The sequence below is a fragment of the Prunus mume genome, linkage group LG1 (assembly GCF_029339155.1).
Source record: "Prunus mume cultivar Tortuosa linkage group LG1, ASM2933915v1, whole genome shotgun sequence".
NCBI classification, from domain to species: Eukaryota; Viridiplantae; Streptophyta; class Magnoliopsida; order Rosales; family Rosaceae; genus Prunus; species Prunus mume.
This window is the reverse complement of record NC_142698.1, coordinates 11,955,167-11,978,470: the sequence shown is the minus strand read 5'-3', so window position 1 is coordinate 11,978,470 and position 23,304 is coordinate 11,955,167. Positions and strand designations below refer to the sequence as shown.

The 23,304-nt window shown below is 37.6% G+C and overlaps 2 protein-coding genes across 2 annotated transcripts; both read right to left on the bottom strand.

The window, feature by feature from the left end:
- Window positions 1-1,651: 1,651 nt before the first annotated feature.
- On the bottom strand, window positions 1,652-4,792 carry LOC103337298 (cytochrome P450 81Q32-like). Its single transcript, XM_008240464.2, has 2 exons — window positions 3,843-4,792; window positions 1,652-2,384 (listed from the first exon to the last, which is right to left on the bottom strand). Exons 1-2 carry the CDS (start codon window positions 4,731-4,733, stop codon window positions 1,776-1,778), a joined length of 1,500 nt encoding a protein of 499 aa, XP_008238686.2. The 5' UTR covers window positions 4,734-4,792; the 3' UTR covers window positions 1,652-1,775.
- A 14,823-nt stretch (window positions 4,793-19,615) lies between these two features.
- LOC103337275 (cytochrome P450 81Q32-like) lies at window positions 19,616-22,065 on the bottom strand. Its single transcript, XM_089043817.1, has 2 exons — window positions 21,064-22,065; window positions 19,616-20,389 (listed from the first exon to the last, which is right to left on the bottom strand). Exons 1-2 carry the CDS (start codon window positions 21,952-21,954, stop codon window positions 19,781-19,783), a joined length of 1,500 nt encoding a protein of 499 aa, XP_088899943.1. The 5' UTR covers window positions 21,955-22,065; the 3' UTR covers window positions 19,616-19,780.
- Window positions 22,066-23,304: the final 1,239 nt, after the last annotated feature.

The following is a 23,304-nucleotide window of genomic DNA, read 5'->3' as shown; positions in this document are numbered from 1 at the left end:
TTTATAGAAAATATAGATACACAATAATTTATTGAAAATAATAGGTAGATTATTACAGAAAAATAGGTACATAATAATTTATAGAAAACATAGATACACAATAATTTGTAATAAAAAAATAATAAGTAGATTATTATCCATGAAAAAACTAAATTATAGAAAAATAGGTGCACAATAATTTATATATAAAAAAATAGGTAGATTATTACAGAAAAATAGGTACACAATAATTTATAATAAAAAAATAGGTAGATTATTATCCATGAAAAAAGTAGGTACAATAAATGAAATCCAAGTTCAAAAATAGGTAATTATTATTCGGGAAAGATGAAACAAAATTTCAAAAAGGCAATAAGGAAAACAGACTTTTTTGGCGAACAAATTGTTGACTATATCAATGAATTTTAATAATAAAACGGATAATTAATTGCAAACAAAAATTTTAGAGGGAATCACCACAATAAATTGGGGAACCAAAAATTAAAACATCACCCCATTACACATTGAAAAATAAATAGGGGTATTTTGGTAATCAAAAAATTATAATAAATCAGATATTGAGTTTAATAAGATAACTTAATGAGTTGGATCCTAGTCATGAGTTTTTACTTATAAAAATTGGGTATTATTTATAGGAACAAAAAGTGAAGGGTTACAGGTAAGGTAAGTTAAATTTAAAGGGTGTAAGCCACATTTACTATAGTTTAAATGCTCGCCGATGATCGTGTGGTTGGCCAAGACAGGAGGACGCCGTTTTTAATGAAGCATTCTTGTACAGCGGAGGGTGAGGAGACAATAGTGCCATGTTTTCGGGAGAGACGGTGAAAGGTTTGGTGGAGTGGGGTTTTTAGGAGATGGGAGGTGGCAGAGGATTGGAGACAAGATGGGCTTGGTGGGAGGTTTTTCACATTTAGACGTTGTCGTTTAATTTGGAGGAAGAAGTTGAAAATAAGGGACATGTCGCATGTGTCGAACATAAACAACATGTTTTCGATTTTTGGTTGACTGGGCAATTCGTGTGGGCAGATATTTATAATGGTTGTTCCCGTACGTTTTGGCCAAATCACGTGTCAATGAAGTGATCAAGACTCATGACAGATCATCTTTACATGTGAGATATTCGTTTGCAAGGTTTTCTCCAATTTTGGACAATCACTCATCTTCGCATACGTTTTGGCCAAATCACGTGTCCTAATAAAAGCAATGCAGTGATCTAGAATGAATAAAAGGGAATATATATTTTTTTTTATAGGTTTGTGACATGTCGCTCTAGAATTTCAGCCTTTACAAAGAACAATAATATTATTTGCACCAATCACTTGCCACTCCTCCTAACTGCTCAAGCGTCCATTGAGTAATTTTTTCCACAGGGTGTATTGGTTGCTGCTTATATATATGCCCAATTTTTTTAGCCCGTATGGTCTGGGGTACCAAATTCCCACGAGAGAGAACATAATCGACAAATGCCAAAGCTGCTGACATCGTGTCAACATATGTGTCCCTCGATCCTATATATATATATAAGATTGAATTTTGAGTTATATATAAGGTATATATTAAGGAGGTCGGTTACCCTTTTTTGACGCTCAAGTGTTCTAGAAGTTCAGATTGGGCGAAGTTGCGAGTATATTAAGACAAGAAAAGAGAGAAATGGTTGAACCCAAAACGGATCATTATTTCAAGAATACCAAATACATGCCACCTTGGAAGACATAAAATATCTGTTCCAATTATTTTGATAACACAACAATTATAACTATTATTATATTCATACATTAAGATAGAACCTTCCTCGCAATCAAGCGCGATTTACACATGGCCTCTAATGGAACAGCTTTAGGCATGGTGAGTCCTTTATCTTCAGTCATGTCAATTTCCTTCTCACTCACCCTCTCCCACTCGAAGCACTGAATCAATGACCCCAAAGTCAAGCCCACTACACGTTGCGCTAAGCCTACCCCAGGGCAAGACCTTCTTCCAAGTCCAAACGGCAGGAGTTTGTGGGAAAAATTATCACCACTTTCAAACCTCTCAGGCATGAAGCTTTCTGGATCATCCCACAGTCCAGGATCTCTATGCAGAGCCCATGCATTGATCAATACCATTGTGTCACGTGGCACATCGAATCCTCCAATAATACAATCCTCGGACGAAAGATGTGGGACAAGCAACGGAGCTGCCGGACATAAACGGAGGGTCTCTGAGATGATACTTTGTAGGTAGGGTAGTTTGGAGAGATCTGGTTCATCCACTAGGTTTTCTTGGCCAAGTTGAACATCGAGCTCAGCTTTAGCCTTTTTTAACACGTGCGGATTGTTAAGTAGATTAGACAATGCCCATTCCAGTGTCATTGCTGATGTATCAGTGCCCGCCAATAGCAACACCTGATTTATTAAGGAAAAAAAAAACTATCAAATCCACAATGAAATACTTTTATTATAAACCATGAAAATGCATATTGTAGAATATGCAGGATAAAAAATTACAGTGTAGTGAAAAAACTAGATCAAGATCCGTAAAATTTATCGAGCTTTATATTAAGATAAAGGACCAATTCCGGTGCAAAATGATTTCGATTTGTTTTGGTTGCAACCTACAAATCTTATCCTCATGAATCATGATAGAAAATTTCTCTGGTGCCTATAGATATGACAAATTAATGCCCTAAACCACAGCTGTAATTGGAAATCAATCTGATCGTCCAGAGCTACATCCAGAGCCAGATATGTGGACACAAAAGAGTGAATATGTAAACATGTGGGACACTAGCTATATGCCATGACTTTTGCAATTATATTGTCTTTCCTTTTGGTTTTTACCTTTTTATCTTGTTCCCAATTATGGAAATTTTACTCTTGTGATTTTTATGAGTTACTTTTATAAATTATAATGGGTTAAAGGCTTAATTGTAGTAATGGTCTCTGAACTAGTTACATTTTGGTTACTTAACTTCAAAAATAGTTTCATAGGTCCCCTAATTATGTATCATGTTGCACTACTAGTCCCTTTCGTTAAGTCTGTCTATTTTCCTTTAAATTTATAAGTAAACTTGAAAATTCATTCCAAATATTTATAAAAACGAAATAATAAAAAATAATTAATTTAAACTAAAATAAAATAAAGAAAAAGGAAAGCAAAATTAAGGGAAAGACCAGTCAAATGCTTCTCCTTCCCTGTAACCATAAAAATCCATAAATGTAAAATCATAGTAATTACCCATATAAAAGAAAGAAAAGAGAGAAAGAGGATATGGATGTTTTTGTCTCTATTTTGAGGAAATTGGACCCCTATTGTTTCATTTAGCAACCTCCACTTGAAGGTGTGGGGAACTGAATATGGAAGTGGAAAGAGGAGGAAGGTGTATGGGTTGTGGCAGAATCCCATATCCCTTGTTTTACTATGCCCTTTGTCTTGATTTTGTTTTGTTCAAGTTCAAGGACATTGATGGTTGAAACTTAGAGGAGGAGGAACGTGTGGCTTGTGGCCAAGGAGGAAGGGGAGGGTTGTGGAGGAGAAGGAGGGTTGTGGATGAATTGCTGAATTTATCCTTATTTTTTACAATAAAAGTCACAAACTTGAAGATAAAGATTAACGGTGCAACACGATACATAATTGGGAGACATTTGCAATTATTTTTTAAGTTGAGTGACCAAAATGTAACTACATATATAATTTAGAGACCATTACTACAAGTAAGCCGTATGTGAAACAATAACAATTGTTTTAAGGGAAGCAAGCAATGTCCCACTATAATAAACGCACCGATTTTGGACATGAAACATGAGCATAAAAAATAAAAAAAATTAAATGCATGAGAAGAGAGAGAATAACTTTTGACTAACCAGAATAAGGCCCTTGATGATTTGGTCGTTGTAATATTCAGGCTGCGACTCTTGCAGGGAAAGAAGATGGTCAATCATTGTAGTACCATTTTTACCCTTCCTTCTGTGCTCATCAATCAGACCCTGCAAGAATGCATCTGTCCTCTTACCCAACGTCTTCACCTTCTTCTCATAACCACCTCTCCCAACCCAATTCAAAATAGGCAAAAAATCAGCTGGGTTCGCTGCGCTCCCATAAAGGAACGCATCGCTCATAATCTGCCTGAACTGCTTGGCCTCTTCTTTGTCGACCGACACGTCGTCGCCGTAGTACCTCTTCCCCGCCACCATCGTCATTATGATGTTAAAGGTGAGCTCATTGAACATGGACTTGAGCTCCACCTTCGCAAAACCGTCACGTGCGTTTTGTGAGAGTTTAAGTAGTAAGTGTTTGACTTCGTCCTTTCTGATCCCGGAGAATGTCTGGAGTCGGGCGGTGGAGAATATCTCGGTGACGCCGATGCGGCGGAGGTTACGCCAGTGGTCACCATATGGAGACCCTGCCATGGTGGTGTTGTTGTAGAGTACGTGCTTGCCCATGAGCAAGCGAGGACGGTTGGCTAAAACGATGTCCTTTTTGGTGAAGCATTCTTCGACTGCGGACGGGGAGGAGACTATGACCACGCGGCGTGAGCCGAACCAGAGTGAGAAAACGGGGCCGTATTTTTGGGAGAGGCGGTGGAAGGTTCGGTGGACTGGGGGTCTTAGGAGGTGGAGATGGCCAAGGATTGGAAGTGAAGGTGGGCTTGGTGGAAGCTTTTTGTAACGACGTCGATTTGGTTGGACCAAGAACTTGAAGGTAAATAGGATGAAGATAAGGGTGAGGGATGTGCAGAACAAGATGTCTTCCATAGTTGGTTTTCCTTGATTGGTTGATATTTTGTGTTTTCATTTGGACTTGAAGATGCAGTTATATATAAGAGCACATCCACCAAAGGGCCGGGGGGGGGGGAAGCCCAAAACAGGTTTCCAGCAACAACAAGCTGCCAGGGCAAACAGTGGGGCCCATAAACCTGGGCAAGCCCGAGGAGGCTGGCCGAGCTCCAGCGTGGTGGGATAGCGTCGTATTCTTTGTTTAAATTTTTTAAAGTGGCGTATGCAATACACGCGGTTTAAAAAAATTTGACGCCTTCTGATACCCTCCCAACGGCAATATTACACGTGTCACATCTTTGGGCCATCCGATCGCTTTTAAACTTATCCAACGGCAACCATTTTTTCGCGAATAAAAAATTGAAAAAGTAACCTCCAACGGCTCTATGCCACGTGGAAGCTCCTGGGCTCTCCGATTGGTTTTTTCCAGCAATCCAACGGTAGGTAATTTTGCCCAAAAAAATAGAAAAAATCGGAAAAATTTAAAAAATACGAAAAAATTACTGAATTTTTTTTTCTATAAATACCAACCAATACTCTTCACTTTTAACACCAACTCTTCATACATTTTCTTCTCATTCTACTATTTTTCACTTTCTAGTCAAATTTTTTTCACTTTCAAGTTGTTTTTTTCTCTCTTTCAAGTTGTTTTTTTCTCTATCATATTATGGGTTCTTCTAGTGAAACCGGTGGAGGAGCATGGAGCATGACGGAAGATATTAGCTTGTGTGAGGCTTGGCTCCAAGTTAGTCATTGTCCCGTAACTGCAATGAGATCAAATTCTGTCATATGTGGAAAAAAATTCATCAGGAATTTTGTGAAAGGGTAATTGGTTCGACCCGTACGGATCAAGCATTATCTAGTAGGTGGAAAATTCTTAATAAAGAGTTGGGAAAGTGGAGAGATGCCTTGACAAAAGCGATGAACAACCATAGAAGCGGGCAAAACCTTAGCAGTGAGGTAAATTATTTGTAATTTTTTCTTTATTAATTTCTATGTCATATTAATTTTTATTTAAATGTTTCTTGCAATTTATATATTATGTTAATATTTCTTGTATTTCCAATATTAATATGAATGTTTCTTGCAATATTTATATTTTGTTTTGCATTTCTAATAAATGGTTAAAGTTTCTTGCGTTTCCATTAATTTTTTTAATACTTGTTGCATTGCTAATATTTTTTTTAGTTTCTTGTATTTCCTTTTTTTATTTTTATTTTTATACTTGTTGCATTGCCAATATTTTTTAAAGTTTCTTGTGTTTCCATTATTTTTTTGTTATACTTGTTGCATTGCCAATATTTTTTAAAGTTTCTTGCCTTACATTTTTTTTTATTATATAGATTATGCAAGTACAAATGTTTTTTGGTGCTACTGGGCAAGGAAAAAAAAGTTTCAACCATACCCTATGTTGGGATGTGGTGAAGAATTGTAAGAGATTCCAAATTATTCTAACGGGTCCAACGATAGTGTTGAACGAGATGCCACTCCATGAGACACCGACATCGGATTCACCTATGGATTCCCCGATGAGTCAAGACTCACCTATCGAAAAAGAGTCGAGGCCTATTGGGAGGAAGGCGGTGAAGGCAAAGAGAGGGAGTAATTCTACCAAGAATACATCTAAATATTTGGAGGAGCTTTCAAAGATGCAAGCCATGAGAATTGAAATGGATATGAAACAATAAGAGCACGATAGGGCAATGGAAGTAGAATATGCAAAAGAAAGGGAGTATGTACGCCAAGGAAAGATTGAAAAAAATGATCGGAAAACCATGGCTATGGATACAACCCATATGTCCCCCGAAACAAAACAATATTGGAAGTTAGAACGAAGGGATGTTATGAGACGAAAACTTTTTCGTGACGATGGACCTAGCAACACGGATTGGTTAAATGATCAAAACCATTAAGTTAGTTTGTTTGCCTTTCATTTCATTGTACCATTAAGTTAGTTTGCTTGCCTTTCATTTCATTGTATTTTTTGTTTTGTTTAAAAAAGTAGTTGTAATTCATGTATTTTATTTTATGAGTTGTATTCATTTTCTTTTAGTGAATGAAGAAAATATTCAACAACATTCCTCTTTATTCAAAACATTCCATACATAAAAAGCAACCCACAACCAAAGCATAAAAAATAAACAAACCACAATCAAAGCATAAAAAATAAACAAACCACAACTAAAGCATAAAAAAACAACAAAGCATAACTAAAAATACAACATAAACAGAATACATTAAAAACACGTCTTCACTTTACTTTATTGTCCTTCATTGCCTTTCACCGCCCACAAATGCTCCATCAAGTCCATTTGACGGTGTTCATGAATATATGACGATTGCATCTCCGTGTAGCGCTCAATCATCCGATGCATGAAACTATCGTCTCTAACTAACGGATCATGCTGCACTGGTTCTCCATTTGGCTTCATAGGTTTTTCATAAATTCGTGTTAAGGCGGTGTTCATTGGATCTGGTTCATACTCATCTTCAGCAGCATCGTAAACATACTCATCTTCCACAATCATATTGTGGAGGATGATACAAGTCATCATTATACTCCTAAGCACCTCCTCATCAAATAGACGTGTCGCTCCCCTGATAATTGCCCACCGGGCTTGAAGGATACCAAAGCACCTCTCCACATCTTTTCTGTAACCCTCTTGATAGGCAACAAAAAAAATTTCTTGTGGGATTGGGGATGTGGAATTGATTTCACAAATGTTGTCCACCTCGGGTAGATACCATCAGCTAGATAATACCCGTTCTGGTAGACGGTATTATTAATTTGATATGTGATAGTTGGGCCTTTACCTCTCAAAACATCATTGAACACTAGGGATTGACCCAGGACGTTCAAATCATTTTGAGAGCCGACAACTCCAAAGAAGGCGTGCCAAACCCATGTATCAAAACCAGAATCTGCCGAGGATGATGCTTTTCTGCCCTTTCCGATTCCCATAATCCCCTTGCCAAGCAGATGGACAATTTTTCCATTGCCAATGCATGCAGTCAATGCTACCAATCATTCCAGGAAATCCACGAGACACAGCTTTTTGTAGAAGTCATTGCAGTCCACAGGCGTAGGTCTGCGGAGGTAGTCCTTGGTGTACTGATTTTCCACTGCATCACAAAATCGCACCAAGCTCTCCAAAATAGTGGACTTCCCCATCCGGGCAATCTCATCCACCTGATCAGCAGATGACCCATACGCCAACATTCGTATCACATTTGTGAACTTTTGCTCGGGAAGCAGCCCCAAATCTCCAGCACAATTTTTCTTTTGAACAAAGTAGTCATCATAATTGCAAATATCATGCATGACTTTATTGAACAGATGGGGTTGCATTCTATATCTTGCTCGAAAATGAACATCAGAGTACAGAGATTGTGGGATAAAATAATCTTCCATAAGATTCTTACCCCGAGAATGTCTATGTCTGTCTACATTCGGTGCCCGGCCTTCTCGTGAACCACGGCGGCTCTGGTTTTCTTCCTCCAGCAAAGCAACGGCCACACCAAGTTGCTCATCTAGTTCTCTCTGCGCCCTTTTGCTTGCAGCTCTTCTACGCATTCTTACTCTCCTTTCTCGCTCTTGCCTCTCCAAAACCTCTTCCATGTCGTCTGACATTGAGAATAGAGAATGAAATCTAAAATCTGAGAAATGAAATCTAAAATATGAGAAATGAAGATGTAGAGAAGATATGGTGTGGGAGGTATGAGCTAAGCCTCTGCATTTATAGAAAAATTTAGGCAGATATAGATGACACGTGGTGCAATTTTAGAGGGTGAAAATCTTATCTGAAATTTGAAATTCACATGAAATTTAAAATTTGAAATTTATCTGGAATTTGAATTTTGAAATCTATCTGAAATTTGACATTTTGAATTTATCTGAAATTTGAATTTTGAAATGTATCTGAAATTTGAAATTTATCTGAAATTTGAAACCGAAAATCTGATCCGATATGAATAGTATTGACACATAGGAACCCAAAAATATTATCCGAAAATATTATCCAAATTAATTGTTTAAGTAAACAAAGTTGTGAAAAAAACAAAAAAATGAATAGTATTTGTCATGGCAAGCCTTGCATTGCTGGAAACACAATTTTTTTTTGCCCTGCACTATTCACGGGAATAGTATCCGCCTAGGGCTCCCTACATGTGAGGGCTAATGGAAGTGCTCTAAGAGCACTTCCACTGCTTTCGGGCTTGGGGAGAGCCCAAATGCCATTCCAACAAGTCTTGCGGGTAGTGTGGGGTCCACTTGCCTGGCCCGGCGGTGCCGACCCAAAGCGTGCTTACGTCGTGGCGTCGTGAGCGCAATTTTGTTTTTCTTTCCGCTGCTAGCGCGATCTAGTCCTTTCGATTTTCGAATTTTCATCCAATCCAACGGCCAAGAATTTTTCAAGGCAAAAAATTATGAAAAAAAATCGTAAAATTTTTTTAAAAACCCCAAAAAATACTAATTTTTTTTCTATAAATACCAATCCATACTCTTCACTTTTAACAACAAATTCACTTTCTACTCAATAATTTTTTCACTTTCAACTCTAAATTTTTTTCACTTTCAAGTTTAATTATTCACTTTCTACTCAATAATTTTTTCACTTTCAACTCTAAATTTTTTTCACTTTCAAGTTTAATTTTTCTCTATCAAAGAAACTATTAAATAAAATTCCTTTTTATTCAAAACATTCCATACATAAAAAAACTAACCACAACCAAAGCATTAAATATATAAAAACAAACAAACCACAACCAAAGCATAAAAAAACCAAACATAACTAAACATAAAACATAAACATTAAAATCTTAAAAATGTTCTTCATTTCACTTCATTCACCGTCATTGCCTTTCACCGCCCATAAATGCTCCATTAAGTCAACTTGACGGCGTTCATGAATATATGAAGATTGCAACTCCGTATATCGATCAATCTCGGATGAAATTTATCTGAAATTGAAATTCAGATGAAATTTATCTGAAATTGAAATTCAAATGAAAAGTTGAAATTCAAATGAAATTTATCTGAAATTTGAAATTCAGATGAAATTTATATGAAATTTGAAAAAAAAAAATTATCTGAAATTTGAAACCGGAAATCTTATCTGAAAATCTTATCCAAAAATATTGTCCAAATTAATTGTTTAGGTAAACAAATTTGTGAAAAAAACAAAAAAATTGAATAGTATCCCCCCTTGCCATGGCAACTGCTGGAAGTACAATTTACTTTTTGCAGGGCGACACTATTCTCGTGAATAGTGTCTGCCCTAGTCCCCCTTGCCATGGCAAGAATCCAACTGCTGGAAGTGCTCTAAGGGAGTTATGTGGGAGTAGTAATATAAAGAAAAATATTATGAAGAAATTGACTTACAGCATCGGGGTTGTATAATGAAGTGTATGTTAAATATACATTATTTGTGATTGCGATTACTTGTAATTGGGAAGTATAAACGATTGTAAATTTGCATCACAACTGTGAGATACAAATTTAGATGCACATGTGCATCCTTTTTTACATCCATTGCAGGTGGGGCCTATATGAGAAAATGTGAGAAAAGGTGGACAAAAGTGAGAAAAATCAATTATACATAGATTTACATCTTCCTCATTAGAGCAAAAACCACATTTACAACTCCGGATGTGTAAAGGGGATGTAAAAATGAGTTTACACCCCCGAAAATATACCCTCAAACTGTGGATGCTCTTATTGTTAGAAAAGGGAAATGATAAGTTATTGGTGTTCTTTTTAAATGGGTTGTGTGTAAATGGCAGCGTGAAGACAATCAAATGACAACCCAATTTCAAAAACTGCTGCTGCAAAACTTAAATGTAGTTTTGACTAGCAAACAACGTTATTTAGCCAAAAAAAAAACAAAAACTCAAACATCATGGGAGAGCGGTGAGTTTGAATTGTCTCACCGTTATCTTCGAACCGGCATGTGCCCAAATCGGAACTCAAAACCCAAACCTGCAACAACAACCAGGTTTTACAGTCTTTTCGATCTCCTCCACAAGTCGTTCTACATCAAAAGCATAGGTGGCCCTGGCCCCTCCAATATTTTCTAAGTTTTCACCTATCAAGGCAATGTATTGTGAAATATTAAAAGGATTTTGCATGTCTGAAGTTAATGGCCACCCTAATAAATTCATTTTGAGTAATAATGTGAAGTCATATTCGTGGGCGGTTCCAGCATGTGGCAGGCTGGGCTCATGCCCGGCCCAAATTTATGTTAAATAAATATTACCCACACTTTTCTCTCTTCTCTCTTTTCTTTTGCTCGACCCTAATTTTTGTTAAAAAAATATTACATACACTCTCATCTCTCTCCTCTCCTTTTTTTTAGTGATTTCCCACTCTAATTTTATCCACTTACACTCCTTTTTTAGTTATAAAATTGAGTGTAGATAAAATTGGAATCACCATTCTTTTTTTATTCTTTTCCTCACACTCTCCTCTCTCCTCTCTCCTTTTTTTATTCTTTTCCTTACACGCTCCTCTCTCCTCTCAATCTCTCTTTTTTTCCGTTGTTTTCCTTCTCTTTTCTCTCCCTCCTTTTTTTTTTTTCTTTCTTCTCCTTCTCTCATCCCTCCTCTCTTTTTTTTTTCTGTTCTTTTTCTTCTATCTTATCTCCTCTCTCTCTCTCTTCCTCCCTCCCTTTCTTATTTCTTCCTTTTCCTTCTCTCTTTTTGTTAGAAAAATATTACCTACATTACTTATGATTATTAAAAAAAAATTTGTCTTGCACAAAGATAACTATTTCAGAAATTGCGAAACATGATTGATAGGGCTATGGAGCTTGAGGTGGAAACCTAAAAACGGATGTCATAATAAACGTTTATAAAAGGAAACAAGGAGAGAAATGAGGTCACAAATCGTTTATTAAAAAAAAAAAAAAAAACATAGCTCCGCCAATTTTCTTCATTCCCATTTGTCTCGAAATAAATCTTGTTTTTTTTAAATTAATGTAGTCCTCTATATTATCTTTCTTTTGAATGTGAAATAATTTTTTTTTTCTATTTTTTTCTTTTGGTTTTTATTTTAGTTTGTAGATATAAATGCATTTGAGGATAGGACTTATTACGTCTCCTCTCACTATGTAATTTTTTTTATGTTTATTAATGAAATTCACTCTTTTCGTCAAGTTTGTTATATAAGTTTTTCGAACTTTGAATCCTGGAACCGCCACTGGTTATATTGGCTTTTCTTTACTGATTTTTATATCTTTCTCTTTTGGGTTTTAGTAGATACTGATTTCTTTAGTATAAAAATTAAAAATAAATAGCTATACTTGGATAGATTTAGTTGGAAAATCTTAATTCTTGTCATAACTAACCAAGTAGGTTAAAAAAATTGATTAAAAAAAAATAATCAAAATGGCTACAGAGCTTAACGTATTTCAAAATAAGTTTAATACATGTGAATTTTCCTTCTGCAATCTATATTTTTTTTCTTCTTGCTCTACATGTTTGGTACATGTTAATTTTTTGGGCCCCCGAAACTTTGAATCTGGCTCCGTCCCTGATCATCAGGACCACAACTTTAACCTTTTCATAGGAAGAGAGCAAAGCTTGGCTCCAATTTTGCGTTTACAATGCTTCCCATGTGCTCAAGAGTAAAAGTACGGTAAATGAGATTTTTTGTCTTTTCTTTTTCGGACGGTGGAAAATGAGAGTTTAATGCATGTGCTTTCGGTTTGGTTTGTACGAAATTGACCGAAATTGTATAAGCATGGGTTTCACGGAAGCTTCGCGGTTTTGCATGTAACTGAATGGCTTTGAAATTTAAGCAGGGACTTCTAGATTTTTATTTTTTAAATTTGGCTGAGAGACTATGTATTCTTCTGTTCATGCATTGCATTATTGCTGCTATGATTATGACAGAGGGGAGACTAATAAATACCTATATTTGAAGACTCATAATTTGAGTCCACAACTTTATTAAATTGTTTAAAAATAATTAACTCATAATTTTTTTTGTCATTAATTTTTCTTGACATTATTTTTGTTTCAACATTCATGATTTAATTTTATAAACATTTTAACCTAAAAAATTAAAATTTCAAAGCATAATAGAATTTCACTTAAAAATAAAAACAAGTACAACCCAACTCTTGCAAAAAAGGAAAAAGAAAAAGAACCACCCAACTTTTTTCAGCCGTTGGATTCCAACATCTTTCTCTCCTGAAGCTGCCATGTGTTGCTCAAAAGGGCTGCTAGCCAGACAGCTTTGCTGTCACGCTGGCCCACCTCTTTTTCTTCTTCACATGGGCTGCAAAACAGAGCTTTGAGCTCTACACAAATTACCAGTCCATGCAAAACTTAGACTAGAATTCCATCCCAAATTTTCACCCCCCAAAATATGAGTTGGAGAAGAATTTTGGGCTCAAAACTAAAAATTTGGGTTTCCACCCCAATGGTTGGAGATGGTCTTATTATTGGGTTGGAGGAGAACCATATTTTGTAACCCCAAAAGGCCTTTTTGGTGAGTAAAGCATTTAGTCACCCCAGCAAATGTCACCAAATAATAGTGACTGTTGCCATTTTTTTTTTTTTTTTTGTAGTGTTTACAAAATTCTAAACAAACTACGATAGACGATGTAAATAAACCTTGCATACATTCGAGGAGAGAAATGATTGAAGCCCCAAAAGGAATCAATCCTTTCAACAATACCTTATCCATGCTACCTAGCAAAATGATTTTATTGGAGGAGGTAAAATATTTGTTCTAAATTACAATGCTCGACTATGCATGTCTTGCATCTAATTATGTATTTCGTTCAAACATTTACTATAGGGATTTCCACAAATAAGCCCATTCTAACATATTATATCCATAGATCAAGATAGAAACTTGTTCATAATAGGGCACGCTTTACACATAGCTTCCAAGGGAATAACTTTAGGCATGTTTGATTCCTTTACCTTCAGCCATGTCAATCGTCTTCTCACTCACTCTTTCCCACTCAAAGCATTGAATTAATGACCCCAAAGTCAAGCCCACCACACGTTGTGCCATGCTTGCTGACGTGCGAGCCCTTTTTCCAAGCCCAAACGGCATGAGTTTGTGGGACAAAGCTTCTTTTGATTACACAAAATATTTGATTGCCAATGAATGCTTTGGGAGTGTATGGGCTTTTTTCGTTCCAGCATCTATTGATGGGCCTGGGCTGCTTTAAAGAGTCAAATGTATAAAAATTGCCCCTGAGTCTGAGTTCAAGGATCATACCTCAAAAGTGCTTCGAAAGAGTAACTGAACCTTAGGAAACACCTTGGTCTCCTTCACCAATGAAACCAACAATTGCTTATAGATAAATTCTTAGCTTGGCATGAGAACCTTGTGACATGGAAGCAAAGCAGTCATGAGTTTAGCATTAAAGAGAGAGAGGGTTGTGAGTTCCTATGAGAAACAGGGGTTTTAAATTAGATAGGAAGGAAATATTAAGAGAGTTCATTGAAGAGAGAGAGGTGGGGGAAGAACAATAGGTGTGTTGAGTAGTTTCGACAGACCCGTAAATTCCTCGAAACACGGGACGGACCAGCCTAATTACCGACATCATCCGATCTGGGCCCACTTACTAAAGATGAGACTTTCTACCAAAAATTTGTGAGTCTCCTTGTAAATTGAACATTTCCCAATTTCAACTGTTCAAAATTTCTGATTAAATACAATCAATGGCGGCATGCTTTACAAGCAATGAAATAATTTACAAACAAGGCCTACAGGCCTCACAAAATTTAAACCCTCAGTGGGTGATACAGAGCATATCTACGGAATTCAAAATACAACCAAGTATCGTTTAAGCTGAAAGGAAAAGGTACCAAGAGTCTCTACGAAGACTCGAATTCCAAGATGCACCCGTCCGGCTCAACTGCAAAGCTCGTCGCTCTTGGCCGAGGGCGCAAAAAGAAAGTTGTGAGTGGACAAAAATCAAGTTCAGTTCAAGTGAAAACAAAATAGTGTAACCCCCACCTTTATTAAAACATGCAAGGAAACCATAAGCATAACAAAACATCATAAACAGTATATGAACACATACTAACACATTTATACCGGATCTCAAATCTATAATCCGTGAATAATACTTCACGAAGCCCACCACTCAACTTAAGAGTTCCGAGAGGTTAGACTCTCATAAACGTTCTCAAAGGTACGATGGCGAGGAAGTATCCTTACCGGTAAATAAAACAAAAGAACATTCATATATATATAATTATATACATACTAATCATATGATGTAACAGAATAATAATAATAATACTCATAATAATAGTATATAGATATAACCAATATTTGATTGTACCGGGAAAACAACCCAACCGGGGGACTGTTTGACTAGTCCACATGGCGAGCCATTCCTCAATTCACCATGTGTCTAGGGAACGAGCCGTCCAACTGGGACTAACTCTCGGCCGGCACGTACAGCCGACACGATCAAAGCTTGCGCTGAAATACGGTCCTACGCGCGCAGACTACCCCAAATCCAGGGTCCACAGCAACATCCCCTCAAGGATGTTCTGAGTTCTCATAATTTCAAAAGTATTCAATATCCGTAACCAAAATCAGATCAGGGGAGGTATATGAATTAGTGCTTAACGCACTCCAACTAACATATCAAATATTACCTTTCCATAGCTCATATCAACCATCACGTACCCCATGCATAGACGCATGTAAATATAGCTTCTCAAAAGTCAAATATCATAATAAGTTTTATAAAAACCTCGAACTTTCATTCGAGCATATATAAATTCTTGATAAACATAATAAAACTATATGCCACATTTCCATGAATGAAATCATACTGAGTTTCAAAAGAAAAGTCCACTCACAAGTAGTCCCACACAGCTTGACCCTTAGAGGGTCCCTGCTGCATATCTTTGGGTTGGAGCACGATTGAAATCGAAAATCGATGAGCGTCAAGCGCTTCAAAACAGAACTTTAAAATAAAACCCTAGCTTCCCGGGAGTTCCTATAGGTTTTTCGAGGTCTAGGATACACGTCCTGTACGTTTGGTCCGAAACGGACGGTTAGATCGCTCACGATCGCACCATTGGACTATTACTGAAACCCTCACCCTAGGGTTGGCATTTTCGGAGTATCCGGGACTTCGTTTTACGATCCGTCGAATCCTACACGATCCTAAAGGTATCTAAAGGAACATACTTCAGTTTGAAAATGATCCAACGGTCGGAACATATCGAACCCGAATAACGCACAATATGCGATAATTCGTTCGATTGTCAAACGACCTCGGAATCGAGATCCGCGAAATCCTACGCGCTCGTGACAACCTAAGGATCACACTGGAATGATTTATAGCTCCACCACATTTGCCCACGCGCCGCCACACGCGCCGGCAGCAAGCGGGTGTGCAGAGAAATTCTAGCGACGGAAAATCTCCAAATCACAAGTCACCCTCCCGGCTACAGGTCCTACTCAACTAAAGGAGCACTTCATTCAACTACGGCCAAACCCAAAACCATCGGGAACTGGCCGGAATTTCGAATTGAAAATCGGCCAAAAACCCAATTCTAAAATAACTTCCAAAACCTCAAAATCGTTTCAATCCTACACAACAGGCAGCTAGAACAAATAAAAAGAAGGAGAAACCCCACCAATTTTACGAAATGGACGGCGGAGGCGGCGCAACGACCGGAAAAGTCCGCTCGAACCAGCTTGAAAGCGGCTATTTTCAAGTTTTCCGGCATTTAAAGCTATTGGGTCTTGACGAGCGTTAAGGCGTTAAGACGGCCAACGGAAGGGTGGGGTGGCGGATGTGGTGGTGGCGTGGATGTTTCGCTCGGGTGAAGCAGTGATGAGAGAGAGAGAGAGTTCGCATGGAGAGAGAGAACGCACGGGAGAGAGAGAAAGAAGGAATAAACTGAAAATGGAAAATCTAATTTTTTTTCAAATACCATTTCTGAATTATTTACAATTTTGCCACCGAAAGAAATTTCATCGCCAAAACCTCGTTATAACTCCGATTCAAGCCTACCGCCCGTCCACGAATTCATCTCAGAACCACCTACGCAACTAAACCACTTGTGGTCCCAAAATCCTTCCGGACAAGAAAATGACCGAAATACCCTACCCCAAGGGTATTTTCGTAATTTCACATTTAATTTAGTTTTACCCTTTGCATTGGAAATTAAATAGAGTCGGGGTGTTACACCAACAGCCTGACGAAAGCTCTGTCAAGCTCTGGAATGACTTCTCATTAGAGAAAATGGGAGAAGATTGAGGAATATGGCTCGAAATTGCAGGGTTTCAAGGATGATAGATGATGCTTGCTCTCAGGATCTGGTTGTCGTTGAGATAATGGGTAGAGGATACCTCCTTTTATAGCCACTGAAAGCTCCTCCTTCCCAAGAAACCTTAATGGGTTCTCTCCAATTTTACAAAGTCTCATCTTTCATTTCTCTTCTCTCCATTCGATCCATCCTTGTTTTGTGAAATCCTCCTCTACCCAATACACAGAGACCATATTTTGGGGGTTCAGAAGTCTTCCCACAGCGGCTCCAGTGATAATCTCCTATTTTTGGTTATCACCTCTTTTTCTTTCTTCCCTTATTTCATGGCAAAATCTGGTGAAGGAAGGAGATAGGTAACAACATTGGTCTGAAAGATACCTTTTCTCCTCCCAAGAAACCCTAATGTGTTCTCTCCAATTTTACAAAGTCTCATTTTTCATTTCTCTTCTCTCTATTTGATCCATCCTTGTTTTGTGAAATCCTCCTCTGCCCAATACACAGAGACCATATTTTGGGGGTTCAGAAGTCTTCTCTCAGCCGCTCCAGTGATAATCTCCTATCTTTGGTTATCACCTCTTTTTCTTTCTTCCCTTATTTCATGGCAAAATCTAGTGAATGAAGGAGATAGGTAACAGCATTGGTCGAAGGATACCTTTTCTCTTGCGTACGCTAATATCCTCTGGTTTTTTGAATGTTCTGCCTTGATGTTTACTTTACCCACGTGCTGAAGTCTCCCAGCAGCTCACATATATGGGCAACTTTGGCTTTTGTCTTAGTCTTTGTCTCCAGCATGTGCTGGAGACCTGCATATATTTTTCTTGGTTGTTTGGGCCTTCCTAAGGTGATGGGTTAGCCTACTAAGGGAATGGGCTAACTCCCTGAAGTGATGGACTATTTTTATTAAGGTGATGGACTAATTTTCTAAAGTATTGAGCTACCTATTTCTCTCTTTATGCTTACCCACATATTTGGACTCAAGAAATGGGCTAGAGTTTTAGGGCTCTCAAGCAGTCCAAAACTTTCATTTCTTGGCTCATCAATGGATCTCCTGAATGCTCGTTGCCATCCATACCATAACCAACTCAGTAAGCCCCGAGCATTTACGTGGCTTGGGCTCACTTAAGCTTGTAGCGTGGCTATGTGTAATAATAATGATTTCTCGCTTGGCGTGCTTGAATTTTGTCGTCTTTGAAAATGGATATGATGTTTGACGGGATAATTAGCATGGGCTTGTAAAGCCGGTGCCTTTTATAGGCCCATTTCAATTCTTAGTGTGCCGGATGGCATATTTATTTGGGCATGGCATGTGGTCGTGGCCCGTGCAAGCGTGCATGACGAATTTCGAGTGCTCGAACCGGGTATCTTCTTAATAAGGTGTCACACTGGGCTGGAAATTCATTTAAGCTGAACCGTGGATTTTTTGGGTCTCAATAGGGAGCTAAGTGGCACGAACCCCAAAATTAATAGACTCCCAAATATATTGAAGTGACTGAATATACTGGGAGACTAAATTTGTAAATGAAACGACATCATTTTATTTATTTTTATGTCCTGCAAAATAAGGAGCTTCTAAAAGCATCTACAATCATGCTCCTTATTCTTTTTAGTTAACATTTAGCTAAAAACACACAAAAATAATTTTAGGAACTCTCTATAAAATTTGAACTTCAATCATACTCTCTAGTTTATGAAGTTTTTTCTCTCTCCTCTGATTTGAGAGTTCCTAGAGGTCTCCCTATTTTAGGTGGTGGATAGGGAGCATGGTTGAAGTTGTATTTTTCTAATTCCTCCCTAAAATTTGTCTAAAGAGGTGATTTAAGGAGCTCATTGTGGATGCTTTAATACCCAAGCCATTATGAATTTATTTATGTTGCCTTCCCACCAAGTACAAGAGCCTTTTCAGTCTCAATTTACTTTCTTTTTTTCCCAGTTGTTCACAGACTTTACCATGTATGTTTTCTTGTTAGTGTCATGTAGGATTATGCTTAGGGTTTTCGAACTCACAGCTTTTTCTGGGTTTAGTTTGGTTTGTGAGAATAAGGTAAATTTATTATTATTATATTTTACTTGGCTTTTGGATTTGGTGTGTTTTTTGTGTTTGCCAAAGTTAGGAGAAATTTTTGCATGTTCCGAGTAAACCATGTATAGGGTATCATCCAATATACATAGGACATGTGGAAATATTTTATTTTTATTTTCTATGCATATTGGACAAAATACCCACATGTTTCAAGCGTATTTGATGGTACACCACCCACAAAGTATACCCGGAATATGCAAAAATAACTCCAAAAGTTAGGAAAAGAGAGAGGGTTTCTCACACAAACACTGTCAAGGTGTCATAGAGGTTCGAACATGAGACCACTAGTATGCAAATTAATGTTATTTTCCATTAGTCTAGACCTGTTGACTTTGAATTTGATAATTTAGTTTCTTAAAAATGTGATACTTTGGTCCCAAAAAATTTGGATGCCAAATATAGTCAGCCGCAAATTAACTTTGCCGTTTTTTGTTTCGTTCCTTTGTTTTTTTAACATAGTCCTTTTTCAAAGATTAACATTTTCTGAATACATCCACCTGCATACATTGAAAGAGATAAATGAATGAAGCCCCAAAAGGACTAGTCAAATGAATATTTATTGGAAGACATAAAATATTTGTTCAAAATTACAATGCTCGAGTATACATGTCTTGTAGCTAATTACCTATTTTGTTACGACATTAATTATAAGTTATATATATATATATATATATATATCCATAGATCAAGATAGCACCTTGGTCATAACTGAGCGTGCTCTGCACATAGCCTCCAATGGAACAACTTTAGGCATGGTGAGTCCTTTACCTTCAGCCATGTCAATCTCCTCCTTACCGATTCTCTCCCACTCAAAGCATTGAATTAGTGACCCTAACGTCAAGCCCACCACACGTTGGGCCAGACCTATTCCAGGGCAAGCCCTTCTTCCAAGCCCAAACGGAATGAGTTTGTGGGACAAATCGCCACCACTTTCAAACCTCTCAGGCATGAAACTTTCAGGATCATCCCACAGTTGAGGATCTCTATGCAGAGCCCATGCATTGATCAATATCATTGTGTCACGTGGCACATCGAATCCTCCAATAGTACAGTCATCGGACGACAAATGAGGTACTAGCAATGGAGCTGCTGGGCATAAACGGAGGGTCTCTGAGATGATACTTTGGAGGTAGGGTAGTTTAGAGAGGTCTGGTTCATCCACTAAGTTTTCTTGGCCTAGTTGAGCATCTAGCTCAACTCTAGCCTTTTCTAACACGTGCGGATTGTTAAGTAGATTGGACATGGCCCATTCCAGTGTCACTGCCGATGTATCAGTACCCGCTAATAACATTACCTGAAGATGCATATTGTAAATTAATCTCAAAAGAAACAAAAATGAAAAGATTAGATTTTCAGGGGTAAATTAACAATTTATCTTTATCCTCATGTAGCTTATATTAATGATTTTGATTTGTTTTGGTATAATGATTATGAAAAATACTTCCCTCTTTATTATGTAAGTAAGAGCTCCTAACCTGCTGCCAATAACAATATGACATGTGTGCAAACGTTTTTCTTTTTTTATTTTTAATAAATTCTTTTTGCATATATATTAAATTGTGATTCACAAAAAAAGGCCAGCAATATCCATTAACGTGGTTACTGCAAAGTTGCGTAAGTGCCTATAGGAATGTGATAACATATTCAGGGTAAACAATAAGTGCCCAAAACACAGCCGGACTTTGAAACCAATATATGCCCAAAATTAGTTCACAGCCTCCAGAGCTAGATCTCGTCGTGACAATTCTGATATCTGTGTATACAGCATAGCCACGCCACGTGGCACATTAATGATGCGATGAATTGTGCAATTATATTGTCTTTTTCTTTTTCTCCTTACCTTGTTCCTACTATTATTGACTAGTACTTAGTTTTGTACTATAAGGAAAACATTATCATAAAAATCTAATGCGTTCTCGCGTGTGTGTGTGTGTGAGAGAGAGAGAGAGAGGGGAATTATTGACTAACCAGAATAAGGCCCTTGATGATTTGGTTGGTGTAATATTCAGGCTGCGACTCTTGCAGGGAAAGAAGATGGTCAATCATTGTAGTACCATTTTTACCCTTACTCTTGTGCTCATCAATCAGAGCCTGCAAGAACTCATCTGTCCTCTTAGCCAAGGTCTTCACCTTCTTCTCATATCCACCGCTCCCAACCCAATTCAAAATCGGCAAAAAGTCAGCTGGGTTCGCTGCGCCGCCATAAGAGAACGCATCGCTCATAATCTGCCTGAACTGCTTGGCCTCTTCTTTGTCGACCGACACGTCTTCGCCGTAGTACCTCTTACCCGCCACCATTGTCATTATGATGTTAAACGTGAGCTCATTGAACATGGACTTGAGCTCCACCTTTGCAAAACCGTCACTTGCGTTTTGTGAGAGTTTAAGTAATAAGTGTTTGACTTCATTCTTTCTGATTTCGGAGAACGTCTGGAGTCGGGCGGTGGAGAAGATCTCTGTGGCGCCAATGCGGCGGAGGTTGCGCCAGTGGTCTCCGTAAGGGGCGGCGGCGACTGTGGTGTGGTTGTAGGCTAAGTGCTTGCCCAAGAGCAAGCGAGGGCGGTTGGCTAAAACGATGTCGTTTTTGGTGAAGCATTCTTCGACCGCGGACGGGGAGGAGACTATGACCACGCGGCATGAGCCGAACCAGAGCGAGAAAACGGGACCGTATTTTTGGGAGAGGCGGTGGAAGGTTCGGTGGACTGGGGGTTTTAGGAGGTGGAGATGGCCAAGGATTGGAAGTGAAGGTGGGGTTGGTGGAAGGTTTTTGTAACGACGTCGGTTTGGTTGGACCAAGAACTTGAAGGTAAATAGGATGAAGATAAGAGTGAGGGATGTGTAAAACAAGATGTCTTCCATAGTTGGTTTTGCTTTATATAATTGGTTGAAGAACTCTGGTATTTATATATCAAGGGAGAGGCTTCTCGAAGAAATAGTTTCTCAATGTGATGAGTGATATTTGGGATGCCACAATTGTTGTATTGACAAATAAAAGTAGTCACTTATTTGGTCGAAAGTGATTTGATTTGGGTATTAGAAGATGTGGATTCAATTTCTCACAAAGTGATAAGGTGTTTGAACTTCGAATCAACAACATTTATTGTATTTCTACTATTCAAGCGTCCCTCTCTATTTGGGTAACACACGCGTAAGGTAGTGCGTAGAATATAAAATGCATGCGTCAACCAATACGTGATCCACACAAGACTTTTGCAGTTTGCTTGCATTTCATGGCATGCGGCATTGACTGGCCGATGTCGGAACCAAACTATTGAGTCAAGTAAACCACGTTTGCTTGAAATTTACGCAAGGACTTCTAGATTTTTTTTAATTTTTTTTAAATATTCTAATTTTATTTTAAAGAAGTTTGGCTATAATAGTTATTTTGTTCTTGTCTATTTTCATTTGAAGATTTAAGGAAGTTTCACTATTATACCAAATAAAAGGGCCCAAATTATTTTAAAACAAACCCTACATAAAATGAACTTTAAAACATACCCAAAGCTCATTTACAACATAACAATGAAACTTCAAACTTCCTATAAATTACAAAACTCCTATCGATTTCTTAAAACAAATCCAACCTCAAAACCTCATTAAAAAAAACCCAAAACATTCAACCGGACATCAAAGTAATTTAATAATCAAAATTAAATAGAGCCAACTGTCTTGTTTTGGGTTTTTCTTGGGTTTGTTTATAGAAATTAAATAGTTTAGGATTTATCTATATCATTAATGCTAAGAATTGATATATAACTAAATATCTCAAAATTTAACATGTAAAAAATGAGGTTTGAAATTCAAACAAGGACATGTTTGTTTTTTATTTAAAAAAAATTAAAATTTTGCTGAAGGTCCATTTTCATCGTTGGAAGTTGGTCAGTTTAAGTAGATATATTCAATAATAACTGAGAGGCAATGGATAAGTTTATTGAAAACATATATATATATATATATATATATATTTCTCCTCATGACACCCAGCCTACCAGAAGAGGATATATATCATGATCGTGGCGTGTCATGCACTATCCTTCTATATTTGTGAAAATGTTGGATAGAAGGTAAAGCCAAATGCTCCAGTGTCATATCGAGGATCATATTTGATCTTCAATTAATGTGACAGGATGTGAAAGAGTATAGTGACAAATATGTGGATGACGATGTATATGAGAGAGAAGTAGTGGAGATTCAACCCAACAAGCCAAT